This window comes from Capsicum annuum, chromosome 4 (genome assembly GCF_002878395.1).
Source record: "Capsicum annuum cultivar UCD-10X-F1 chromosome 4, UCD10Xv1.1, whole genome shotgun sequence".
Classification (NCBI taxonomy): Eukaryota; Viridiplantae; Streptophyta; class Magnoliopsida; order Solanales; family Solanaceae; genus Capsicum; species Capsicum annuum.
The window spans coordinates 195,573,973-195,601,889 of record NC_061114.1 but is presented as its reverse complement, the minus strand read 5'-3'; the positions used below and the strand labels follow the sequence as shown (position 1 = coordinate 195,601,889).

The 27,917-nt window shown below is 30.8% G+C and overlaps 1 protein-coding gene across 6 annotated transcripts in view; it reads right to left on the bottom strand.

Moving 5' to 3' along the window:
- The window catches only part of LOC107855590 (type IV inositol polyphosphate 5-phosphatase 3), a 31,745-nt gene extending 7,642 nt beyond the window's left edge, over positions 1-24,103 (bottom strand). The window contains exons 1-11 of one of the 6 annotated variants that reach the window (XM_016700605.2): positions 23,965-24,103; positions 8,347-8,454; positions 8,112-8,274; positions 7,498-7,563; positions 6,437-6,509; positions 6,233-6,337; positions 4,885-5,749; positions 3,552-3,736; positions 2,432-2,540; positions 1,665-1,807; positions 862-1,096 (exon numbers count right to left, since the gene is read on the bottom strand). In XM_016700605.2, coding sequence (XP_016556091.2) covers positions 862-1,096; positions 1,665-1,807; positions 2,432-2,540; positions 3,552-3,736; positions 4,885-5,749; positions 6,233-6,337; positions 6,437-6,509; positions 7,498-7,563; positions 8,112-8,274; positions 8,347-8,388 — 1,986 coding nt within the window. In that variant the 5' untranslated portion in view covers positions 8,389-8,454; positions 23,965-24,103. Of the gene's footprint in view, positions 1-861; positions 1,097-1,664; positions 1,808-2,431; positions 2,541-3,551; positions 3,737-4,884; positions 5,750-6,232; positions 6,338-6,436; positions 6,510-7,497; positions 7,564-8,111; positions 8,289-8,346; positions 8,701-23,964 lie in introns of those variants that run through there. The other 5 variants (XM_016700606.2, XM_047410895.1, XM_047410896.1 and 2 more) reach the window with 5 other exon arrangements.
- Between the last annotated feature and the right edge of the window lie 3,814 nt (positions 24,104-27,917).

Below are 27,917 nucleotides of genomic sequence, written 5' to 3'. Positions count from 1 at the left end.
ATCAACAAATCCAACGCAAGTCAAGGTACAGGGGCTACTACTAGCATAATACAAAGAATGAAATAACAAAGGTTAGAAGTCACCGGGTTACGCTTGTAAACCAAGCCGGAAACCAAAGCCCAGCGTTGACCGGGTTCCGGGGGATTCCGGTGCTGAGATGGAGTTGCGGCTGCTGGAGACCGAGGGAACTGGTCGTCGTTTGGGTGCTGCGGCTGCCGGCGACCGAGCGGCGGGTGCAGGCGGAGCTGCGGCTGGAGACCGAGCTTCGGCTGTTGGAGACCGAATCGGCGGCTGGAGATCGAGCGACAGCTGGTTGGAGACCGAGGTGGGGGGGCTGTTGTATCCCGCCGGCGCCGGAGGGGGGGTATGGACGGAGAGGGGGAGGTATGAACGGAGGGGGGGGAGAGCGGATTGGAACCGGAGGTCGGTGACGGAGGGCAGCGGGGAGCGGCGACGGGGGTCGGCGCCGGGGACCGGGGGTCATGGCCGGAGGTCGGGTCGGGTCGGCGCCGAAGGTCGGCGACGGCGACGGGGGCCGGGGACCGGGACGAGAGAGAGAGAGAGGGTAGGGAGAGAGAGAGAGAGCCGTTAGTTGGTGCAACTGAGATTCCAAATATTTTGTTCCACCAAGATAGATGATAGCCCTTTCATATAATTTCAAACCCTCAAGACTGCAAAGTTAAATACTTGTACAAAATCACTCAGGAGTTAGGAGACAATAACTGTTAGAAATGACTCCCTAAGTTATGAAATATGATGTTCACTGACCCTCTATCTGCTTATTGACAAGATTTGTCCGCAATGAATGCACCAAAAGGAATTATGCTTTTGAAAATTAAAGCATATAATTGGAAACCAAACCTGGTCTGATATGAATCGGCTCATTCCACTCTCCAATCCCACATTTGTAACAATTTCCTCCTTTGCAATTTCCGCATCAGTAAAAGTGAGGGCCCGTTGCAACTTCCTCGGGCTAAATACCTCAACCTCTGTCATATATGTGGCAGAGACGGGTCGATGATCTGAAAACTTAAGTTCAGATCTCCTGTACCTCACTAGCCTTATTCCCTTCCCAAATGATAGGATTCGATCACACCTGAGAAACAAGAAATATTCAAACATTGCAGCTAAATATTATTAGTTATAAAAGAATTGGGAAGCAAAACTTTCACTTGTTCATGACATTAAATAAGAGTACAGAAAAATTCTAATAGTTCGCCTAATCTTGAGTTACAGATCACGACACATGAATTTCCAATTGAGAAGGACACTGATATGACAGGATTGCAGTTGGCATTATGCAACTTCAATTTAGTATGGTCAAACTATCAGATAACTACAAACGTTCTAACCTTTGACCATAGCTAGGCCATAAATTCCATTTAGGCAAGTTACGGTGAGAAATGCAACTATATGGTATCTCATACCACGAGACATATATTGAAGACAGTCTAGGATGAATGTGCTAGAGTTGCAGGATAATAGATATAAGATGAATTTACTTCTTTTGTTTATTCCAAATAGCAGCATAAATATATTGATTTGCTGCACGCTTCATAGATTAGAATTAAGCCAAAACTTTTTAAGATATTGGGTTATACAAACAAAGATCTGAGTGAACAGCCAATTAAGTTCTTTAGCCAACAATTATAATAGATACATACCACGCTGGATTACGTCTCCCAGCCTTTGGATCCTCTCCACAATACTTTTCTGAGTTTACTTCATATTTATACGTCGGCGGAAAGTTTAAAGTACCTTCAGCCCACCCATCAAATGCACGACCTTTCTTGAACTCCTTGCTGAGCTGCAAAAATAGAAAGATGTATGTAATCATCACAATGTAAAATTTATATACTCTCAATTTCAAATCAATTCAACATGTATAAAAGTCCCATCTAGTCCACGCTTGCTGTTATATTTTCATGGGCTTTACCACATCAAAGATGTCTGGAAATGATTATTAACAGCGATAACTGATTGAGCTAGCCACAACAAGTTATAATACAGGCCTTGTTCTTTCTCTCTTTTTTATCATTGAAGACAGCCCATTAAATTGCAAATCCCAAGTCAAAAGTTGCAGAGATTAAAGTAGGTGTCTATTGCCCGCCACCTTTCGTGGAGATACACAAGCACAAAAAGAGATAATTTACATTTGGGGGTGGAATAGGGGACTGGAAGATCATATGCAGTTGTCATGGAAGTTAAAGATCAAGAATAGACATTTTCTGCAGAAATCATGAAGCCATCTACACAAAAAGACATCAACAGGTTGCGACTTCTCAAACTGGGCCACTAAATGGAGTATCAGAGGGTGAGACTGCAAGTGTTGACCAGCAATATAAGTCAACCAGGAAAATTGACTGATCAGAAATTCAATTGACAATTAGAGAGAAAGTAAGCATTTAGTGTTAAGAGTATCATCATTTACCTGATCATATTCAATTAACTTACACCACTCCTTTTTCGATATCAGATCACGTGTTCTATCGTAAGGCAAATTTATACGATAATTAAGATCGCCAAGCCAGATTATTCGCCTGCAACAGTATAAACTTGTCATTAATCTGAATCTTTTCAAAAATGAGACTAGACTAGAGCCTATAATATCAGAAGGATTGCACATGGAATGTCTTAGTTCTAAAATTAGCGAAGGCCAGTACAAGGAAATTTGAATTTAGTTTTAGATGAATAAAAGTCAAGTAAACCTCGAGCACCACCAATAGATTCCAGTCACAAGTTGAAAGGCCCATGAAGGCATATACCATATAACATAATCAGTACCAAAGTGTTTATACTGCTGCAGGAAAAGTGCAACGGAATGTCCGGCTATCCAGATCTGACCCTGAATTAAATACACATGGATTGAGGAAAAATGTTTCTTTAACAAATGATGTTCCAAAAGGTATGTTAAAAGCTTTCTCTACATGTTACTTGGTGAAGAAGCTGTAAGCCATCATCCAGGTGTAAAGGAGCATAATTGTACATGCATTTTCCAAATTGAACAATGAGTTAGATCTATGAGGATAAGACTGGATGCCCCATATATCATCAGAGAACCACTGAACCAGAGGCAGCCAGTACATGAGATGGAAACATAAATTATTCCAGGATTATAAATCTTTTCCTTCCCTCTGCCTCCAATAAATAATAATATTTCCAAATAACCCAAGATCAGTGAGGCCTCTTTTAGCTATTCCAAACTAAAATCTTCAGTACTTGGCTTTCCGTGTCTTTTTTTACTTGAGTGGGACTACTGTAACACGGGGGTGTTGGGCATACTTTATTCTGTTTATTTGTGATCCAGCCACTACTTGACACTTTGATTTATAAAGAGAAGGAGAATTGCAACATTGACAAACATATCCTTTTCCATGAGAAACCATCCTATAAAAGGCCCCCATGAAAGTCACAAACAGAGAAAAACATGTAAATACGCTACTAAATCAGATTTGGTGGTAGGGGAAAAATCCATGGTTGATAAAAGAGAAAGAAAGGTTACAATTATGTAGATTTAACAGAAATGTTGCTAAATAGGCAAACACACTCACTCATGATCATAGATGCTCTTAGGAAGTCCGATCAAAGAAAATGCATTGAAATGTGTTCTTCGATGAATTTCATGGACGTCATGGTTTCTTTTGACTGCATCTGCCTCCTTCTCACCCGATGTTAGGTGAGTACAGACAAAGCAAAAGAAAGTCTGATATATTGACATGCTCACAGAAACTGATCCCTGAATAAAAGAGTAAGAGATGAGTTACGTACATTTCATGCATCCCCTTCCTGCTGGAAATCAATTGGAGATTTTATTACTTACCAGGAAAAAAAGAAAGAAAGAGCTAGCAATGAATTGCAATTAATTATATGTATTTTTCAATTTAAGAAACTGAATTTTTGAAGTTTTTCAATAGCATCTACCATATTAAGATAAGCGTCTAATAGCATCACCAATCAAAAAGCATAAAAGCAATTTCTAAAGGTTCACATGAAATTAGCCATAATTTATGAGGAAAACGAGTATGCAGGGAAAACCTGCTAAATAGTGCAACTTCATCACAAAGTTGAAAGCAACCAACTTTCACATAAGTCCAGATTTATTGTCCAGATTTGTCACAACTTGAATAGAGTCAGAAGTTCATCTTCCCTCCTCTAAGTTAGACCACACTTTCTATTTCGTCCTCTGGAAAAGTTTGACCTATATCCTTAAAAAGGGAACTGCCTTTCTGCATGGACAAGCAAGTTGCAAGCAAAGTTTATCCTAGTTGAGTGGTAAATAATGTCTATTTAGCTCACAAGGTTATAGGAAGTCCATCACAATCCCAGAATATAAGTCACCAGTCAATAGGCAGATAATTATTGACAATTTTACTTGTTACCATTCTCAAAGAAAAGAATTATTGACAACATTTAAATCTGGATTCAAGTAGCGAAGGTCTATCTGTTTGTTAACTGTGTGAAATGCAACACTGTGGTCCCAACTAAAGGATCTCATTTACTTTATGGAACTAAATATACCATCCAAATCATTTTGATGCAAAGGAAACAAATAATATAAGAAATTAAGAATATATTTTGTACAGAAAATCATTTTATTTGTATATAATAATAGTCATTTGAAGCCCATTACACCAACAATAATATCCATGGCATAATGATTATCCTAACAACCTTTTGAAATTCTAACCCTTTGATCATTTAGATGTGCTTTTCTGTCCACTGATAAATCTATGAAATGCAGTGCAACATACACATTAAAAATTAATATGGATGTTTCTTCACTTCCAAGTTCCAACTATTAAAATGAAATCTGAATTATGTCATTTCTTTCAAATAGCAATCAAAAGTAATTACCAAAAAGCTGAAAGTTATGAAAGAACAAACCTTGTTACCTATGTAGCCCATTACACCAACACCGACTGTAGATACATTCAAATTCTGTATATGCTTTCTTAGGCCTCTACGAACCCATACGCTAAGAAAAATTCCAACCATTTGCTTGCTCACAATCCTCACATAAGATGGTTTCCTTTTCCTATTTATCAAAGCTTCAAGGTCTAGTCCAGCAAGCAGAGTTGCGTCTGATTGTGTTCTATTCTGACCATTAACAGTCAACTTAAAAGAACTGTAAGTTTTAAATGATTTAGAAGCTTTGAATGATTTCACTGATTTGAGGGAACCAGGTCTCTCTGAAACATGTTGGCCCAGAAGATCCAATGGACGCTCCGGCCAGCAAAGACCAATTCTCTCTGTCCCGCTAAGCGTTTTTGTCAATTTTTTGGCAAACTGCACATTTGATTCTCCTGCTTCTTCTTCATCCTCATCTGGTCTAAAGCAATTCAGCCTGTCTAGCTTCTTTGAAGAAGGAAATTGCTTTTGAAACTCCTCATTGATTGGCTCCAAACCCCAAGTATTGTTTGAAACCGCTATATCATTTTTCACAGTACTATCAGCCCCCATGACATGTCCATCCTTGATTTCATCAAAGTCACTGCAGTCTTCATTTATAGGGACAATTTCCTCCTCACTGCCACTGTCAGATTCAAACGCAATTTCTTCTTCTATATCAGGGGCATCTTCAGATGGCTTAAACCTTGATGGAGAAGGGGGATCACTAAATGATTTAAACTTATTCACCGGTGGGACTTTATTCAGACTTTCGCGAATGATGTTTTCCCAAACTGAAATTGGGCGGCTATCTTCAGCACCAAATATATTTCCAGCATTTAAAGGTATAACTTCCTGAAATCTGTTATGTAAATAGCAGTAGTTAATATAACTTAAATGCCTTTTTAAATAACACCAAATTATCAAATTAACTTTTGATGTATGTGTGATGCATGGCTGTACGTGAAATTGGAGTTTTACCATCTAATGGAACATGCATCCTCAATTAAATCATGAAGATCGGTAAAAGTGCAAATTTGAAGGAGTGGAACTTAGTTGTAGGGAAGAGCAGATTTAATTTCTACGGAGTAATATCATTGGTAAAATACAGGAAATGTGAAACACTTTAGACCAAATATATACTTGCATCCCTTCAACTTCCGAAATTAACTATGGATGGTGACAATCTTATCCCCTGAAAAAGAAAAGCGGTGGCTGGTGACACACCAGCATAAAAGTCATTCTGCTCGAGCATATTTTTTGCATTACCATGTCGTGTGAAGACAATCTATCTCTAGTGCATAATTTGCAGAGCTGGACTTCACATACAAAGTGGGATACTTACCCTATGACATAGATGTCAGCAGGCTCATTAACATCCAACCAGCTATCAAGTTCAATATCTTCTTGAGGAAATCTTCCTGCAACATTCCATGTGCCAACACATACTCTGGAAGCACCAAACTCAGTAACTTTTTCTCGCTAAACAAATACAATGCCACAGACCAATATGGAAACAGTAATTTTGGATAAAGTCAAAGATGCATACCTAATTTCTTTTGTGTTGATATACTGCGCCCTGAATGTTTCTGATTTTCGTCTTCTTATTTTGGGAAGAGCATCTGAGACATAAATGGTTACCAACAATTTAACCAAATATAGAAATGAAAGTTGGGTTGAAGTAATTAGATAAGAGAACAATGGTAAGGTTCAAGATAACATATCAAATAAGTAAGATTCATGAATAAAAAGCAATTCAAACAAAGTTTAAACTCTGTATTTTCATTTAAATGTAAACAGGCCATTACATTGTATTTTTCGATATCCTTCTATTTTACCATTTCAGTTGAACATCAAATTCAGAACACTTGCGCCTATAAGATTCTCTTGTAGACTCTTTACTTATACTCCCTCTGTCCACTTTATGTGAAACTTTTATCATCCGTGAATCAAACAAATACTTTACCGAAATTATTTCATATATTTTTACATTTTAGTACCTAATCACCCCGTTTCAATTTGTTTTGTCTGGTTTTGAATTGGCGCGGAGTTTAAGAAAGTAAAAAGAGCTTATAAATCTTGTGGTCATAAACTAAAGATATGTCGAATGCACCAAAACTCTCTTTAACCTTGGGGTTTAAACATATCACGTGCAAAGTTAGAATTAAAGAATTGCCAAAAAAGAAAGAGATATTCCTTTTGAAATAGAATAAAAAGGAAAGTACGACAAACAAATTGAAACGGGGCGAGTATTAAATAGTGACACTTGCACATGTATAGTTTACTTTTAAAAGATTAAGAAATCCATGTCCCAATCTCCACTGAAAATCAATCGCGTTGAGTCTGTTGACTCTGTACTAGGTACCCTTTTTCCATCATTCATTTCATCATTTGGATGGTGGATTATTTGGAGAGAATAAATACATAAGTAAGTTCAAAAGGTTAGTATCCATGGGCATACTCATCTTAAGATATCTAGATCGACAACAATAGCAAAATCACCACCAAAATAAAAAACTTATCAAAGAGCAGTAGAAAAACCTACCAAAACAGAAAATGGACATTTTGGATAAATTTGAAACAAAATTGAGCTACGAAAAATTCTATTACCGTCAATACCAACTTGGCCGCCTTTTCCATCATTCAACTGCGACTGCCTTGGCCAGTCACAGAAGTCTACACAGCAAAAAATGGAACAACAAAATCAGCAAATATAAGAATTCAAATTCTCACAAAAGAAGAGATCACAAAGGAAAATATTTTATTCATAACTCTCTTCAATTCTCCACTACATTCCACAATATGAAAATAGCTAACAACATCCTATTTATAATAGTACAAAACCCAGTTTAGCTAAAAAAGAAAAAACTTAATCCTATATTAATTTGATTATAAATCCTAACTAGACCTATAAGATCAGTCCAGTGTACTAAAGCTTGTACTGTTTGCAGTGTTCGGAGAAGGGCCCGACTACAAGGTCTATCGCACACAATCTTAGTCTTACCCTATATTTCTGCTAGAGATGGTTTCCACGTGTGACCTCCTGGTCACAAAGCAACAACTTTATCAGTTATACCAAAACTCCTAAGACTCTAAAAAGAAATGAATTAAATAAATACTATCAAATTCTTAACAACTTTTTCATTTCCTGCTCCAACTTTGAATTATTCTTCCAACAAATCAGTTCGAACATAGTAATAGGCACAATAACAATACAATTATACCTTGTTCATAGTCAGAATCGGAGCCAGAGCCGGGATCAGAGTCAGGATCAGCACTGTAATCGGAATCCTTAGCACTAATATTAAGCCATTTGCGCATCACAACTCGCGGCCAAAAAAGCTGTAGGCACGTGCAACCGAAACACAATTTTTCAGCCCAATTTCTCTGCAATTCCTCATCTGGTAAAAAAAATACACCAAACAAATAGAAAAATAATAATGAAGAAATTGTAATTACCTGAGTTTGATGCTGTTGATGTTGCCTTGCGCTTTCTCTCATTTTTTTTTACTTATTTTTTTGGTGAATTTCAAAGAATAAATATGATACGGAGAACGATTGGTAGAGCTAAAAGAAAAAAACAGTACAAGAGGAGAATTAGCAGAGATTTTGCAGTAAAGTTTATAATTTCGAATTTAGTTTTATTAGAATTATTAGAAGAAGAAGAAAAAGGTTTAACGAGTAACGACCAATATCTATTGGGCGTCGTGGAAATTGCAACGGTATTTGAGCTGTACTTATAATCTCATTATAAAAAATTACTCCTTCCGTTCCATAATAAATAAATTGTTGAATTTTGACACACATATTAAAAAAAATATTAAAGATATAAATTTAATACAACTTTTTATTTTTTCCCAAAAAAAGAAAAAGTTAACCTTATAATACCTTTTCAAAAGTTAATTGATTGTCAAATCATAAGGGCAAATTTGAAAAAAAATTCAATGATTCACTTATTTTGACACATCAATAAATATCCCGACAATTCACTTATTTCAAAATAGAGGGAGTAATAATCTGCTCGATTTCAATTTATATGAAGTTGTTTGATTTGACCTAGAGTTTAGAAAAGAATGAAAATTATTTTATTGAGCAACAAAGGAATTTTTAAAGTTAAATAATCTCCACTAATTATACCCTCTTTTAAGTGTTATCACGTGATAATGAGGTCACGAGATCAAGAAATGGAAATAATCTCTTATAAAAATATAAGGTAAGGCAATATATGATAAATTCATTCGACCCTTCTCCGAACTATGCTGCTTCAAAAAAAATTAATTTGAAATGTATTTTATAAAATTAAATTTTAATAATGACGTTTGACACTTTAAATTTAATTATTAGTACTACCTTATTAAGTTATTTAATACGGAAAAGACTAAAAAATGCCACTGAACTATCTGAAATATCTCAAAAATGTCCCTCGTTAGATTTTTGGCTCAAAAATACACCTCCGTTAAATATTTGGCTCAAAAATAATCCTTCCTCTAACGGAATTCGGAAAAGGATCAAAAATACCCCTGAACTATCTGAAATGGGTCAAAAATACCCATCTGTTAAATATTCGGCTCAAAAATACCCCTCCCCTTAATGAAATTAAATTATTTCGATTGAATTAAACCCTAACTTTCACTTAAAGAAATTACTAAAATATAAATTAAATGATGAACTTTGTATAAATTAACGAAATAATTGAAATAATTTAATTTCGTTAAATACCCCTCTGTTAAATATTTGGGTCAAAAATACCCATTCCCTTAACGAAATTAAATTATTTCGATTGAATTAAACCCTAACTTTAACTTTTTAACCCTGATACTTTAATTTTTTTATATAAAATTATTTTTTTAATTTTCAAAATAAGATAATGAAAAAAAGTATTTGAATTATAATACAACTTGGTGAAATTTGATTTGAAAAATAAACATACATTTATTCTAAAAAGGTATTTCCCCTTTACATCTTTTTAGTCTTTAAAGAAATTAACGAAATATAAATTTTCACTTAAATAAATTAACAAAATATAAATTAAATGTGAACTTTATATAAATTAACGAAATAATCGAAATAATTTAATTTCGTTAAGGAAGGGGTATTTTTGAGCCAAATATTTAACAGAGGGATATTTTTGACCCATTTCAGATAGTTCAAGGATATTTTTGATCGTTTTCCAAATTTCGTTAGAGGGAGGGGTATTTTGGAGCCAAATATTTAACGGAGGGGTATTTTTGAGCCAAAAATCTAACGAAGGACATTTTAAGCTATTGCGGATAGTTCAGGGATATTTTTGAACCTTTTTCATATTTAATATAATAACCAAGGGTTGTATGTCGATAAAGATAATAAAATCTCTTTATTTGATAGTAAATGAAATATTTATGTTTTTTATATAAGAGCCAAATGAAATAAGACAGAGAAAGTAGAGAAAATTAAGTGAGAGGTGACAAAAAAAATCTTTAAATTAAAAGTGGTGACAACTTTGACCAGCTAAGGTCAAAACTTCATATAACTTATGATTAAGTTAATTGGGGTGTAAAGTGTAATTTTTAAATTTTTTAAAATACCCTCCAACTCCAAATTTCAAATTTTAGAGTTTCCCCTTTTCTTATCTTTCAATTTTTCTTCTTCTTTTTCTTTCTTCCCATCTTCTTCTTATTTTTTTTCTCTCTATAGATTTTCCTCTTCTTCCATCTTCTCTTCTTCTTTTTCTCTCTCTTTTCATTTCGTTCATCCTTTTTCAATTTTTATGAACTATTTAAAAAAACAATTGAAAAGTTTGAAAAGAAATTTTTTGATTTCTTTTAAAAATGAATAAAGAAATAATTTAGCAAATTTAACAATTACGAGAGTTGCTTCAGTAACTACGGTAATTGCTGCAACAACTATTATTAGTTGTTGTATTACAACAATTATCGAAGTTGCTGCAACAACTTCGATACTTACTTAATTTCTGAAAAAAAATCTTATTGGAGAAGGAGCCCACAAAAAAATGATATTTATGGTAAAAATAAAGGTGGTGGTGCTGATGGTGACGCCGAATGAGAAGATGATATTTGTTGTGGTGTTGATAGCAACGGTGGTAGAGGAGAAAGAAGAAAAATAGGCAATAGTTATGTAAAGGGAGAAAATAATGGTGAATCAATAGTAGTGATAGTGATAGTGGAGGAAGAGGAGGTGACGGTTGCAGGGGGCAACAAAAAGGGTGTGGAGGAGCGATGGTGATGGTGTAGGGAACTTTGTGTAAATATGGGGCAGAGATCTTTGTGTAAATAATAAAATTTGAGGATTTTAACATTAGTGTCATTAACACTAATCTTAAAATTGTCACCTCTACTCAATATTTAAGACTTGTCTCACTCTTTTTTAGTTTTGAAACTTTTTTGTCACCCTTAATTAATTTATAAAGATAACGTTATTTTTTAAAATAATTAAAAAAGAAATAGTAAAATACATAAATTGAGACCTAAAAGAGTTTTTTTTTTTTTTTTTTGTTGGGGGGGGGGGGGGTGTTTGGTGGATGGTTTTGACGTGGGATTAGGGACAAGGGATATTCAATTAAGATAATCAAGTAATGGGCCAATGAGGTAACAAAAATTAATGGGATTAGGGAGGTGGAGGAGATTAATAAATTTAATGAAGAGTTCTTGTGGTTTAGAATGGTTGTGACATGGTAATGGAATTTGATTAATAATTAATTCCAAATCATTACTAATCAGCAATTCAGCATGATATAAATTGAAAATTAATAAACTGTGAGACGTGGCACTAAAATAGAATTTTGTATATTGTTTATCTACTAGAGTATTAAATTTTATGATTAAAGAAGTGGTCCATTCTAATTTGAGGCTTTGAGCTATCTGCTATCACTCGTTTAAGTATATCAAAAGTAATACCATATTGATATGTGTTGTTAAAAATAGCGGGCATTTATTGGTTTAGGTATCAACAAATTAAAAAACAGAATTTTCGTCGGTTACCTCCTTCATTCAAAAAAAAAAATAAAAAAAAATTGTCACGTTTAACTTTAAGAAATTCAATTTAATTATTAAATTTTAAAATTAAATTAAATTAGATTAATTTGAATTAAAATTAAAATTTGGAACTATAATTTTTCTTATACCAATATGTTAAAAAAATATTATCTTAAAATATTAATCAAAGCTCATATCATTTAACTCTAAAAAAAAAGGTTAGTAACAAATATTTGGAATGGAAGGAATATTTTTTTTGGATAGCTACATATAACTCTAGCTGTTCTAATTGGAACCAAATTACTTGTTTTAAGATAGACTACATAAGTTAGGTCTTTTTTCTCTTATTATTATCATCATTTGACAAAAATTGACCCAAAAAAAATTAGGTCGGTATCACGAATTGTTCTTAATATCTAAGTAAACTTATAAAATAAGTGGTCCTTTTACTACCATAAAACAAAAACTGAAGTGGTCCTTTGACTTTAGTGCACATGAGTAATGCCACTAACTATCTGGAAAAGTTCCCTTTTGTTTTCCTTTATAGGTTTTTTCCTCTTTAGGGGTTAGGGGGAGGAAAATATTTTCAAGAAAATAGTGTTTATTTTTTTATTTTTGGTTAATCAGGAAAATAAATTCCTTTAAAATGAAATAATATTTTTCTTAATAAAAATAGAAAAAATAATTTCAATAAGTCACATTTCATATTCATTACATTGTGTATCAAAAGATTGATGATGATGAAGTATTTGAAAAGATTTCTTTTTGTGAAATGCGAGAAAAGATAAAGATAATCAAAACAATGATGACCATGACAAAGGGGAGATATTAAGAGGATTTGAAAGATAAACGGCTCATTGCAAGAGTTACATAATCCTTGAATTCACTATTATGTTATGTGATGATTGTTATCGAAGACTTTCAAGAATTTAAATATCATGACTATTAGGTGAACTTCTTGAATATTTGCAAGTCATTGTAGAAAGATCAAAGAAGTCAAAGCAAGAATCGATTAAACAAAATTTGAAATAAAAGTTTTCTCCTCTCAATTGGAGAAAGATGAAAGACGCGACTTGCATCAAAACTTTTTAAACATGGAAGAGATAGGTGAAGATCTAAGAAAGAAGTTGAGTTCGAATTTTTGAACTCATAAGATCAAGCAGGTTGTACAAATCTAACCGTTAAGTCAAACCAAATCAATGAATCAAACCAAATCGAGAAAAAAAATCAATCTATGATTTGGTTTGATTGGCTTGGTGTTGGAAAAAAAATCGATCATTCTTGATTTGGTTTGATATTAGCAAAAATAAAATCAAACCGAACCGACATAATACATATATAATTTTAATTTTTTATATGTAAAAAAATATTACTTATAATCTACATTCTGATTACTTTTATTACTTTTTTATATTCAGAATAGATATATATATATATATATTGGGCCTTTACTTATAATATTTGTGTCAATTAGTAACAAATTAATACAAAACCCAATATTCCATTTTACTTTTCAAGTCTCCAGAGAGTTCTCATTATTTCCTCATCTTACTTTTCTTATTTTTTTCATTCATCAAGTTATGATTTAGGTTTGTTTCTCTTCTTTCTCTTTTTTCTTATGGAATTATGTTATAGTTAATTACTTTATGGAGTTAAATTTTTAATAAGATGTCTCCAATTTTTCATTCTTTTGTATGCTCAAATTTTATGTGAATGGAACTTTCAGACAAGCTATTGTGACTAGTGACTTAAAAACTAAACCACCAGGTATCCACATAATATTACTTTGATAGATAGTAGTTTAGACGTCTTAATAATTTGCCAACTTAATTTTAAATGGAACTAATCTATGATAATTTTTCTTTTTATCTTTTTACTAAAAAAATAATAATTTTTTCTTCAATCACATTATAATTGTAAAACAATCGAGAAAACCGAAAAAATCGACTAAAATCAAAATAAAAAAACAATTGTATATTGATTTAATTTGGTTTGTAGATTTAGAAAATCGACATTATTGATTTGATTATATTTTAATGAAAAATTGAAACAACGCTACCTATGTATAACCCAAAGATCAAGTTATAGATATCTTCATCAAGGAGTTAATAACTCAAATGGTCACTCAACTTATGATTTTTCTCTCCCAAAGTCACTCAACTTTGATTCTTACTCCAAAAGTCACTCAACTATGAGTTCTTTTCTGAGAAAGTCACTCAACTTTAATTTTTACTCCAAAAGTCACTCAACTATGAATTCTTTTCTCAGAAAGTCACTCAAACTATTTAATTAATTTTTTTAATTAAAATTTGTTATCATGTAATATTTATTTAAAACAAAAATTTTAAGAAAAAAAAAAGATTTTCATTTAAACAATCAATTTAGTGATTCGGCCATATCCAAAATTCATTTAAATGGTTTAATTGAATATCTTTTTTATTTTTTAGAATTTTAATTTTACTACTATTTTCTTGTCTAAGGATTACTCTATACTATAAAGAGTATATAGTCATACAGATCATAAATTAATATCCTAAAACCACACTCATTTGATTGTACAATTTTTGCGGCTAATTTTATCTCGTTGTAGTATATATATTATAATGTTACAAATGTTTAATAACATTTGGTAATGTTTTATATCATATCATTTTAGTTTAAAATCTATAACGATGCCTTTTATCAACTTATTAGGAATAGAATTCATTGTATTTATTTGATGCATATGTATATTATACAAGTGGTAATATAAAAAATTGCATTATGATTGAAAAATCAATTTCGTAAATAAGTATCATGTTGAAAGTTAATTAAATCTAATCAACTAAATGAATATGATTCGAAAAATATTAAAAATTAATATTAACATTATAAATGAATTGATATAAACTATTTAGGATATTTTAAAATTTCAGAGGGTTAAATATAAAGTAAACATGAGAATATGTAATAATATGGCTCAAAATTTTTTTTCTCTTTTTAGAATTTTGGTTTTAAATAAAATTTTAAGTTAGCAAATTTTATTAAAACAAATAATTAAATAGGTTGAGTGACTTTATAAGTAAAATATTCATACTTAAGTGACTTTTGAAGTGAAAATCAAAGTTGAGTGACTTTCTGAGAGAACAACTCTAAGTTGAGTGACTTTTAGAATAAGAAATAAAGTTGAGTGATTTTCTGAGGAAAAAGTCGTAAGTTCAGTGACCATTTAAGTTATTAATTCCTTCATCAAGTCATGAAAAATTAATGTCTTCCAAAACATTTTTTGGATTGATGAATTTAATTTAAAGAGGGATATTAAAAAAACAAGCTAGATTCACCTTAGAAGTATACCAATTTACTTAGTTCGTGTAAAAAAAAAAATTAGTGAGAATGCATGAATGATTTTGTTCATGAACCTTGACAAAAAAACAAAAATGGGATTAAACTAAGATACATGTACTAGTCTAGATTAGTTGGACACAATTTAAGAAGCTCTATAATTACCAAGACATTATAACTATTTATATAAGCAAATTGACTAATGTCAAGGACAATTATGTCCTTACATGTTTTTTAAGAAAAAATTATTGATTGAAAGTCATTTCCTCTTCTCCAGAATTTCCAACATATAACTACAGGCATATTCTCAATCATTTGTTAAAAACTACCCTATTGTATATTTTAAAATTATTTTAGCAAATAACTTAATTTTGTTTTCAAGGTTACTAGCTAACAAGTATCCAATTTTATGAAGGGATACTGCAGTTATAATTGATCAGATATTAAGTTGTGACATAAATATTTTTGTTCCCCCCACTCATTATCCATGATGAAACTAGAGCAGACCGGAAAACATTTACGTTTGTTCAACTATAGCTAGCAGTACTAGTAAGTACTCTTATCTATTTTCCCTACTATTTGTTAGTCCCAAATATCATGATCATATGACCCATCAACTCAAGTTGTTTGTACTAACATAAGACACATATTCTCTTACGGGTAGTTTGGTAGGGTGTATTAGAAAACTAATACATTAGTTTAGTGTGTATTACTAATACCTTATTTGGTATATTGTTGTATCCTATGTATAGTTAATACTTGCATTAGTTATACACTCTATTGTGTATTAAGGTGTGTATTACTAATACCTCAAAATCTATGGTATTAGCAATGCAATGGATCAAATACATGCATTAACATGATTAAAGACACTATTATCCCTCAAAAAAAATTTCACATTCTTTTTACCATATATATGGAGGATATTTTTATAATTTTTTTTTTAAGAAATTATTTAATTCATATTATTTTTAATACATCAAACCAAATACTGCATAACAAAAACACAAACTTAACTAATGCAAGCATAGCTAATACAAACATTACTAATACAAGCATTACTAACACACCATATTTTGCATTACTCTTATACACTCTACCAAACGACTCCTTATTGTATATGTAACACACCAATATAAAAATTAAGTTTGTGATCATTTCATCTATAAATTTAAATGGGAAAAGGGTTAAATATGCCCCCTAAACTTTGCTAAAATGTTCAAATATATCCTTCGTTAAAAGTTTAACTCATCAATGCCCTTGTTGTCCAAGTTTTGGTTTATATATACTCCTGTTGTTAAGTTTTGGATCATATATACCCCTGTTACCAAGTTTTAGGTCATATTATATCCATGTCGCCGTTAATTGCTACGCTGAAATTTTTCAACCCACTTTTTCTTTTTTTTTCCTTAAAATATTATATTTGCCACATCATTTTTTTATTGCAACATCACATATAATTAAATCCACCACTTCTTTTACACATTAAACATCTGACAAATGCTCTCATATACCTCACAATCTCTTTGAATTTTCTCTAATTTGTTGAAATCCTTTTGTTGTATTTTCAGATTCTTGCATAACTGTTTCTCTCATACATACATACATACATACATACGTACGTACGTATGTATGTACGTACAAAAGAGATCCTCTTAATTGACAACTTGTTTTTGTTGTCTCTATATGGGCTACCTCTTTTACACTTCTACATCCCAATTTCTCACTTGGGTTTTCCTTATTCTTCTTATTCTTGATGTTGGAATTGACGATGGTGTGAAAGTTGAAGTCGGTTGATATAATACTAAAATAATTTGCAGTTGGTAAGTACTTTAATTCTTGAATTTTATCGCAATTATGCATTGAGTTTTTATGAGGTGTTCTTGACTTTTTTCATTTTTTACTTGATTATTCTTGGGGTTATGCAAGCATCGAAAAACACAACAAAGAAATTTTAGCAAATTAGAGAAAAATCAAAGAAATTGTAAGGTAGATGAGAGCATTTGACGGATGGTTAATGTGTAGAAAAAGGAGTGAATTGAATTATATGCAATAGGACAATTAAAAAGTGATGTGGAAATATGATTTCTTAGAAAAAAAAAAGGAAAAAGGGGGTTGGAAAATTTTAACAAAGCAATTAACGGCAGCAGGAGTATATATGATCTAAAACTTGACAACAAGGGTATATATGACTCAAAACTTGACAGCAGGGGTATATATAACCCAAGACTTAGACGACAAGAGCATTGGTGAGCTAAACTTTTAACGGAGGGTATATCTGAACATTTTCGCAAAGGTTAGGGGCATATTTGACCCTTTTGCCAATTTAAGTTTTTCCAGAGAACATATTTATTGGCTGTGTGAACAAGAGTTTTACAATGGTAGCTAAAAGAATTGGGAAGCTCTATATAAGTTGTATGGCCTGAGGCCTTTTGAAAAAAATCATGCGAATTTGATTCAAAGAGGACAATATCATACCATTTAAGAGTGTTTTTGGATTGATTAAGCCTAATAACTAGTATAAGAGTCCCAATTCAACGGGATTAGACTAGTGATATGACGGAGTGATGGAGTGCAGGACTTAATTTGTTTGCCTCTGCGAGCTTCGAGATACACACACAAAAAGAAGCTAGTTGCGGGCTTCAGTTTTCATAAATATATGAGTGGCATACAGTGAATCTCAGTGACTCATAGCCACGTAAAACTTAGTTCGAGGAGAAGATTATTAGGTGTGCAAACAAGAGTTCCACATTAGTAGCTAAAAACATTAAGAAGCTACATATAAGGTGTAGATCTGTTAATGATAAGAGGCCTTTTGGAAAAATCTTGTCGGCTTGATCCATAGGGGACAATATCATACCATGTAAGAGTATTTTTGGGCTAGTTAAGCCCAACAATACTTTTATAAACTTACTTATATTCTCAATACGCACCCTCCAGCTCTCAGATTCTCTTCTTTTTTTGCCATGCTCAAGCACGTGAAAATTCTTTTGATTATAAGTGACACTGACACTGGTGGATCTACATGCAGTTCTGGAGGTTCATTCGAATCCCCTTCGTCGAAAAATTACATTGTGTATATATGATCAAAATTTTAATTTACCGTATATATGTTAAGTATTGAACCCCTTTGACACAAGGCTAAAACTTGATTCAGTGATGAAGGGGTGCAGAATTTCCCATTCAGCGTGCGTTCGAGTATGTATAACATCGTTTGTTTTTCAATCTTTTATATTAACTTTTAGATTAAATCCCTAGTTAGTTAATTACTTTCTTGCTCTCTTACGTTTTATCTCCCTTTTTGTTTCTCTTCTCTCTCGCTTTCATGATTACTAATTTTGATGGTTGACTTTTTTTTATATTTTTTCACAAAATTATAGTATATACTTTTGTTTGCTATTTATCTATTTTGACTGAATTAAAATATTTTACATCTTCTCTCCTTAAAATTAAGAAAAACTTAATATTAGTTTTATCATGTTGATGTATAAACAACTTAAACGTAAAGTACAATTTTGGTAACTTATTGTATTTTTTATGTAGTTTCTAAATATGTAAATTATTTTTAAAAAAGTTTAAAGATTGTACGTTTGAACGCATGATAAAAAAGAAGTTTAACTTTCTCCGTCATGTTGTTCATGTTGAGGTAGAGTTGAACTTTGTCTAGCTCGCTCAAATCAAATTCGACCCGCTTATATCTAATCCGATCCACTTATTTTTGAGGTCCTGTTAACGTGCTTAGTTATATTGTTAAACCCCATTAATAGAAGTCCTAGCTCCGCCATTGGACACTAAGATTCAATCCTAGAATGTCAATTATATACTCTAATATCATGTTAAAGTGTGTGACCACCTTATTTAAAAACGTAAACTCCAAGAGAATGACACTTTTATTCACCACTTATATTCTCAACAATAAACGTATAGCAGCAGAGAAACTTAAACCACAACTTACCAGGTTGTTGTAGCAGTAATATATACCCATCTCTCTACTGTTAACATTCTTCCTCTAGATCCCATAATTAGATTTTGTTTACCGGCCAATAGTCTAACCAACCTTTTTTTTATTCAACATCAGCAAATAAAACATTATAATCCATCTATTTATTTTGGTAAAATACATCTACAATCTCTTAAAGTTGTAAATAAAGTTATTTAGACACTCAAATTGTGGTATATTTTGATAATTTGATTGAACATATGAACTAATGCATAAAGTATTCCTACTAGTCTTAATAGGTCTGAAGAGGTATTTTGGTGTTGGATAATATTCACCACCACTCTATTCATAATCATCAGTCACCACCTCTGCCACCGCTAACATTGTCAACTACCACCCACCACCACCAACCACCTTCACCATCACAACCACCATCGACAACAAATATCGCTACCAACCACAATTATCAACTGTTACCACACCTACTACCTCTATTATTCTAATTATATCTAACGTCAACGCCACTACCATCATCAACCACTAGCGACCAATCTCTACTATCGACCAACTCATCTATCGCAACTAGAACCACCGCTAACTACCACTAATACATCACAACCTCCACACATTCTTCGGCGACCACCATCATTGTCATTAGTAACACCACCTCTACCATCACTTCAATCACTATCATCACTATAATTTATCTCTACTCAAAATCATCTCCACCATCACAACTAACAGTAGCTCTAACTAGCACCAACACATCATCAACCATCATTCATTCATTTTCAGCCATCGCAATCAACACCACCAACTACTAACATCAAGCAACGTCACATCACAACCACCACCATCACTACTATCAACCACTACCATCATAACAGTCACTACAATACCAATCATCACAACTATCACCGCTAATATTACTAATCACTAACATCAATCATTGTCACCGCAACAACCATTATAAACCATCTTCACCATCACTAACAAACATAATTATTTTTTTTAATCAAATAATAATTTTGTTATATTAAATTACATACTTTTCTGATATATAATTAGTTATTTATTTGAATTGTATTTTTATTTTATTATATATACAACTAATTTTTTTTATATATTCAGATGTTGAAAAACAAATATCCTTAATCATTCAAATTTCAGATCTAGAAAAAATATCTTAATCATTCAGACGTACATTCAGATTCAGACGTTTGAATCTCGAAAAAAAGAAATGCAGCCTAAGACTAACAACTTATTCTCTTCATAAAACCAAAATTGGCAAAAAGACAAAGACAAGTTCAATGGGTTCACCATCCTAACCATAAAAATACGAATACTAATACTACTATTTTGTGGATGCCATGCCATTACTGTATCAATACATTGACAAATCATGCAACAAAACAACAAACAAACTGATCAGTTAGGACAGCATAATAAAAACACAACCAACAACATTTAGGATCGTTTGGTAGAGTGTATAAAATAATATTGAATAAGTTATATTAGTAATGTTGAGATTAGTAATGCAGAGATTAGTAATGCAGGAATTAATAATACTTGAATTATTTTTTATGCAGTGTTTGGTTTAATGTATTGAAAATAATATGTATTGTTATATTGTAAAAAGAATATTGTTTGTTTACAAAAATACCCTTTGACATATTATAACTTTGTATATTTTCTTTGCAAAACTTTATTATTCTTTTTTAAAAATAAAAATAAAAAGTAAAATATAACTAATTATTCACTTTGAAATTTTAAGATTCAAACATTCACTTACAAATTTTTTTTGTCATCTTTTCTTTCTTTGTTCATCTTTTTTTTTTATTTCCACTTTGTGATTTTTTACGTTGGAGGGAGATACGTGTAATTTTTGAATGAGATAATAGAATTATTATTAACATAAATTTGTGTTCCGTAAAGTGTTAAAGCTCATTAGAAAAATTATTTTTATTTATGAATATTCTATTTACAAAATTAAAACTTGTATGCAATTTATTTTCGGATTGTGATCAATAAGTATTTTTTAAGTTAATGGAGTAGTTTTTTTATGAATAAAATTAATTGGAGGAATATTATTATCTTGATAAATTGAAAAGAAATAACTCACACTGAATAAATTGAAAAGATTTAAAAAAAAAATTAAAGAAATTTGAGGACGTTTTTGTCTTGACACATATTTATTCATGGATTGTAATCTATGGATTACTAATTCCACCAAATTGGGTGTATTAGTTATACACCCTATAATACCATGTATGATGTATAACTAATCCATATATTAGTTATACATAACTTTAAAATTACTACCACATAATGTATTAAGAAATTCCATCATTTAATTCATGGATTATGAAAATAATCCACCCTATCAAACGGGTTCTTAATGTCTACGGCCGGCTTTGGAATAATTCTTTCTAGAATACAATGCAGAATATAATAGATCAATTTTGATTGGTGTGGTAAAGCCGTAAAGTAAATCGATAACTACGATTTGTTTGGATACACCTTGCACATAATGGAAATTTAATAGTAATGATGGTGGTTAAGACTTTGTGTCAAAGAAGATTCACGTTTTTCTTTCTTTATTTACCATCAAATTCCATTTAAAAAGTTAAGTTCATAAGACTTTGTATCGAAAAGCATTCAACATTTTTTTAAAAAATGATACTTTGTTAGGTTCCACATTAGTGAGATGAGAATATTATGATATGAATTTCTTACATGAACCTGTAGAGTTCTTTTCTTTTCATGCTAGTTTTTGGGGGTCAATTAAGTTCAAAACTTAATTTGACATATCAAAACACAAAATAGCACCAACATGAAAATTTTGTGACATTATATAAGCATGAGCGAGCAGGTGACGATTGCTTAAGATGAGGAAATTTTTGTAATTTCATATTTTCTATTTAAATATAATTATTTTATTTTTATTTTTAATCTGTTATATTTTTGAGCATTGTTTAAAAAATATTATAAATTATAATAATTAAAATTTTAAATTATTTAGAGGCACATAAGATATTTTACTCAAAATTTTATCAATGCAACATAAATTGAGACATATTATTTGAAAATTTTTCCTTAAAAGTAATATAAATCATAAAAAATAAAAAATTAAAATATTTGAAAGATGTATAAAAGAAATTGCTTAACTTTTCCAAATTCTATTAATGTCATATAAATTGTTTGGATAGAGAGAGTAACATATATCACTTGAAAATTATGTAGAAGTTATCGGGATAGAGGGAGTAACATATATCGCTTCAAAATTACGTAGAAAATCGTATAAATTATAAAATAACAATTTAAAATATCTAAAGTTATATAACAAATTTAATTGATTTTCTCAAATATTTCATTACTACATAAATTGAAACGAAAAAGAATAACATATAGTATCAAAAAATTATATAAAAATACTATAAATTAATAATTAATAACTTAAAATATTTAAAAAATTTGATGGACTTTCTAAATTTTATTTGTGACATATAAATTGGGATTAAAAAAAACTAAAAAAAGGGATAATACATTGGGCCCGGAACTTTTTAAAAGAATTATTATTTTTATATTTATATTTATATTTTATTTGAGGCTGCCGACTTTAAAGACTTTTCGTAAAACAGAATTCATTACGATTGGTAAGTAGTAGTATCTAAATTTCATCATTGCTTAGTAATAACTGTTTTAAAAAAATTGATATAAATACCCATTAAAATATTCACCGATAATATTTTCTTTAATTTATTCAAACTAAGAACTAACTTTTTGTTTTTTATGTTGAGTACTATACCTTTTCTTATCTTCGCTAGTTTTTTTTTTTTTTTTCACCCAAGGGTTTAAAAGGAGAAAAGTAGGAGGCAACTCCACTATTATTAGCAATATAATAATAGTAAAATCATGTAATTAATTACTAGGACCCGATCAATGCCCAAATTCTCTAGAGAAAATTCAGCAATCAATACGTTATAAGTTTGTGGTGGAGAAAATTTGAGTGATCAATACATGAAAATATGGCCCACCTTTCTGTAAATAAACCTTTTAAAAGTTATAAGGAAAAAGTATTTTTTTTATTAATTTATTTTTATTTCTCTTCAATATAATAAAAAAATATTTTTAAAATAATTATTTTATATAAAATAATAAATATTTTAGTAAGGTTAACAATTAATATTAGACAAAAGGGATACAAATTACAATTATAACAGAAAAGACGAAGATTTTGAAAAAAAAAAAAAAAAACGGAGAGAAGTTTGCGGTGTTTCTTACTCCGTATTTCTTTTTCAGAAGTGCCTCACTTTAACAAAAGAGACTTTTTGTAGAATTTTTAAAAAAGAAAAATACAATAACAACATACCCATGTATTTCCGGCTAGTGAGGCCCGGGAATGATATAGTTTGTTGAAATAGAGAGATTATTTTCGATAGACCCCGACAAGACTTAAAAAAAATCATTTTCTAAATTTTACACAGAACAATCCACATGCAAATGTAGTTCGGCGAAAGGAAAAAAAAAATAAAAAGAAAATATCCATGAAGGAGTTAGGATATACTATAAAGCTGATGATTCAGCTAACAGGCAAGATACTATTGGGTTTTGGTGTTGTAATCTTAAAACCTTAATTTGGAATTTTAGTAGAAAAAGAGAATATACTTTTATGTTCATAGTATAATCTGAAAAGCGAGACATATTTAATTTAACTAGTAGAAGAATGAGATCAACTTTGAACCAATCACAATTACAGTTAACTAGCAAATCCAAGATCAATTTTTTAAACTTATTATCCATGACCTTTTTTTTTTTTACTTTGAAGATGAAGACAGAACTCACCTTTTCTCTGTTTGTCTCTTTTTTTTTCTTTCTTCAGTGGCTTTTCTGCATCTGAGTTTTAAGCTTTGTGAGTGGCTGGATAAAAGGTGTACTGTAGACTATTAATATTAGGAGAAGTTTTCATTTGAGATAAAAGAGGACCACCTTTTTATACATCACATCGTCAAATCTATTCAAGCCACGTGTCACCATAATTTTCGCGTAAACACACACATTTTTTTTTTTCTTTTTAATTGAAAAATTGAGGATGCATCCATTAGTTCGAATCGATTTTATACATTATCAGTTTTTAGTTTGTCAACACACTAAATCAATAATCAAATTAATAAGATATTTGTTATGATTTATCTATTTTGAACTTTAACGATTCGATTTATCAATTTAATCGATAAGAAATGCTCATTTTATTTTTTTACCTTCTCTTTCTATTTTTATATGTTCGTATATATATATGCACTATCTTCATGCATAAAAGTGTATACAAAGTACAAGTAAAAGTAAATTCAAATACACTATTACTAAAACAAACTTGTTTCTTTTTGGTTAAATAATAAATTTGAATGCAGTAGCAATCGATAGCGATCTCTAAAAAAAAAAAAAAAAATCAAAATAGGTTTCTAATTTATATTAATGGGTGGAAACAACAAGCCAACAAGTTTATAAAAAAAAAGAATAACACCGAGACATCAATTATAAAATGCAAAAAAATAATAGTGGTATGTATTTACAATCTAAAGCCACTATTATATAAGTAGGGATAAAACTATAATTTTCGTATAATTTTATTGAGTTATTCTATTAACCGTTAACTAAAATCTTAAATTGAAAACAAAATCAATATCCCAATTAAAAAAAATTCTAAAACTGTTTAAAAATCATTAGCCCAATAACCCCACCTCATACTGATAAACTAAACCAATAGTAATTTTTTAAAGTTTAATTTATCGATTAATTTGATTGTTGCACATCCTATTAAAAAATAGTCATTGTTTTGATTTATGAAGCTTCAAAATAAACTTAAGGGAATTGGTAGATCATATCGTGAAACACATTCAAGCTGCGTATGAACATTTCGGGTTCATGAATAGTTACTATTCAGTTCTTATAATTTGAGATAATTTCTTTGTTGTTTAGAGTTATACCAATATTAATCAGATAACAGATCAATTATATATGGATCAGCTTTGCATAAGTTTGGTTATTTTATTTTCTACTTGTATGTGAACATTCATAAATTGATTTATAAGTTATAGTACCTCTTTAATTTATGTGAGATTATAAAATGATATTACTTCTAAATACAATATATTAGTTATAATTGATGCGTTTAGGAGCCGTTTGTAGCTAGTAAAGAAGCAACTTAAACTTTTGTATAAGTTATGTTAGATAGCTAATAAAGAAATAAGTTATATAACATTAATATAATATTTAATTTGCAATTTAAAAATTCATATAACTAATATATGTATGAGTTATAAGGAAATTCATATAGTATCTTAAATGTGATAGGAGATGAAATAATTAATACCATTATAATTGATATATACTTATATTACTTGCATATTTCTAATCAGTTGTCAAACGACCCATTAATATATATGATAATATGTATAATTCTTTTTCGAACCCACAACCAAACTATCGCTGGATGAAAAATAATTACAAACTTTAAATTTTATTGTGAAAATAATAAGTATTAAGGAATATTCTAATTTTAATAAGGACGATATGAAATTTGAAACTCAGTAAGTGATAGTTTTAAATGGACCAAAGCGGACGGTGATGCTATTTTTACTTGTTTCCCCGTAACGTTTTAAATAAAATGTATTTATTTGACCTTGTATTTTCTTGGTTAACGCACATTGATGAAGGTGGATGTTTATTGGGCATCTTAGCTAACTAACTCTATTTGGCACCACTTGATTGAACCAAAGAAATTAAAAACTATGTGGATGTTTCCAATACATTAATTAATTAATTAATTATTAATGTACCTGTTTAGGAAGAAAAACGAAAACTTCGGAGATTGAAACAGGTGGAGTCCTATTACTTTCTTGTACTCATGACCTTGAAATTATCAGATTATTTTGATGGTGATGATATAAGGTCAAAGTGTTCATGATTTTGATATAGAATCGGTTAATGTGGCAATTTTGGCTTAAATCAAATAGGATTAACGGATGAAAAATAAATTTGAGCTATGCTACTTTTATAATATCAAAGGTGTAGATGAACTAATAGTATAACACTATGGATCAATAGTATAACATTGAATAATATTGAATCCTTTTCAATAATAATGTAAAAGATATGATCCTTTTCCATTAATTAAGCACCAAAAATTAATGTGAAACGACTTTTATTTACTTTAGCTAAATCTTTAAATAGAGTTGAATGCTGATAAAATGACCTATTTCAATTGTTATTACGGAAAAGGGTGGAAAGGCTTAAAAATATCTCTTATGAAATATAAAAACAAGAACAAGAATAAGTAGAGAGAAGAGGAGGAGCTTCTTTATTTCTCTTGAGGGATATTAGATCATAAGATTGGGAATGCAATAAATAAAACCCCTCTATTTATAGGAAAAAATATTAGGGAAAAATACTCCTAATTTCTCTCTAAAAGATAGAACGAAGCAAGGCTGTCGCTTGAGGCCTCACCGGGCTTTCATAAAGTAGTCTCTCAACAATCAGTATTTCTTATGAATAGTAGGGCACTGAGGGAGAACTTATCGACGACAAAAAAGACGAGGTTTCTGTTGGAGGATCCCTGTCGCCTCGAGTCAAATAGAATTGAAAACACTTTTTTTATATTTCAAGGTGGCATCTCGAAAGTTCCTACCGCTTTTCTACTTATCATTTACGTAAAAACAGTCAGTCAAAACAATCAATTACTAACTAATTTGAATGAAACTTGACTTCGGAGTTCTTAGCCAAAATTGCCGAAATAAAATAAGAATTCAATCCAGCGATACTTCATATATCAAATAGATTTTATCTATATTTTTTATAGACATTCGCTATAATTGAAATACATTTATAACACTCCCCTTGAATGTCTAATTGATAGATAACGTATCTCGTTAAATTCTTACTAGAAAAAATTCAATAAGAAAAAATCTAGTGAAGGAAAAAGAGTCATTAAAAACTTTACAAGTAAAACCAGTGAGACAAAACCTTAAAAAGAAAAAAGAGTACAACACATATTTGTCCCCCTAACGAGAACATCAATGAACTTTTGCATCCCGATCTTGCATCATCTTCTTGAAAGTTGTAGTTGAAAGAGACTTGGTGAATAAATCAACCATATTGTTACTTGAACGAATCTGTTGCACATTAATATTACCATTCTTTTGTAGCTCATGTGTATAGAAAAGTATTGACGAAATGTGTTTCGTTCTATCTCCTTTTATTATTCCTCCTTTAAGTTATGCTATGCATGCTGCATTATTTTCGTATAAAATTATAGATACATTGTCACATTTGAAACCACATTATTCTCGAATGAGGTGTATCATGAACTCAATCATATCATGAACCTCAATCATACACACTCTTGACTTGTTTTATGAATAACTATTATCTCAGCATGGTTCGATGGAGTGGCTAGATAGTCTTCTTTGTATATCTCCAAGATATGACAGTATCTCCACATGTGAACACATTGCATGTTTGAGACCGAGATTTATGCGGGTTAAATAAATACCCAACATCAGCATGACGAATAAGATCGGAACTGTAATTTTTAGAATAAAATAAGCTCATGTATTTTATCCCATTTCGATGTCTCCTAATAGGAGTGAAATATACTTTGCTAACAAATTGATTGAAAAGGCTATATCAAGCCTTGTAGTAGTTACAAGATACATTAGTACATCAATTGTACTAAGATATGGTACTTCATAACCAATTCAATTCGATATATTTCTAATGTCAGCAAATAATCTATTGCT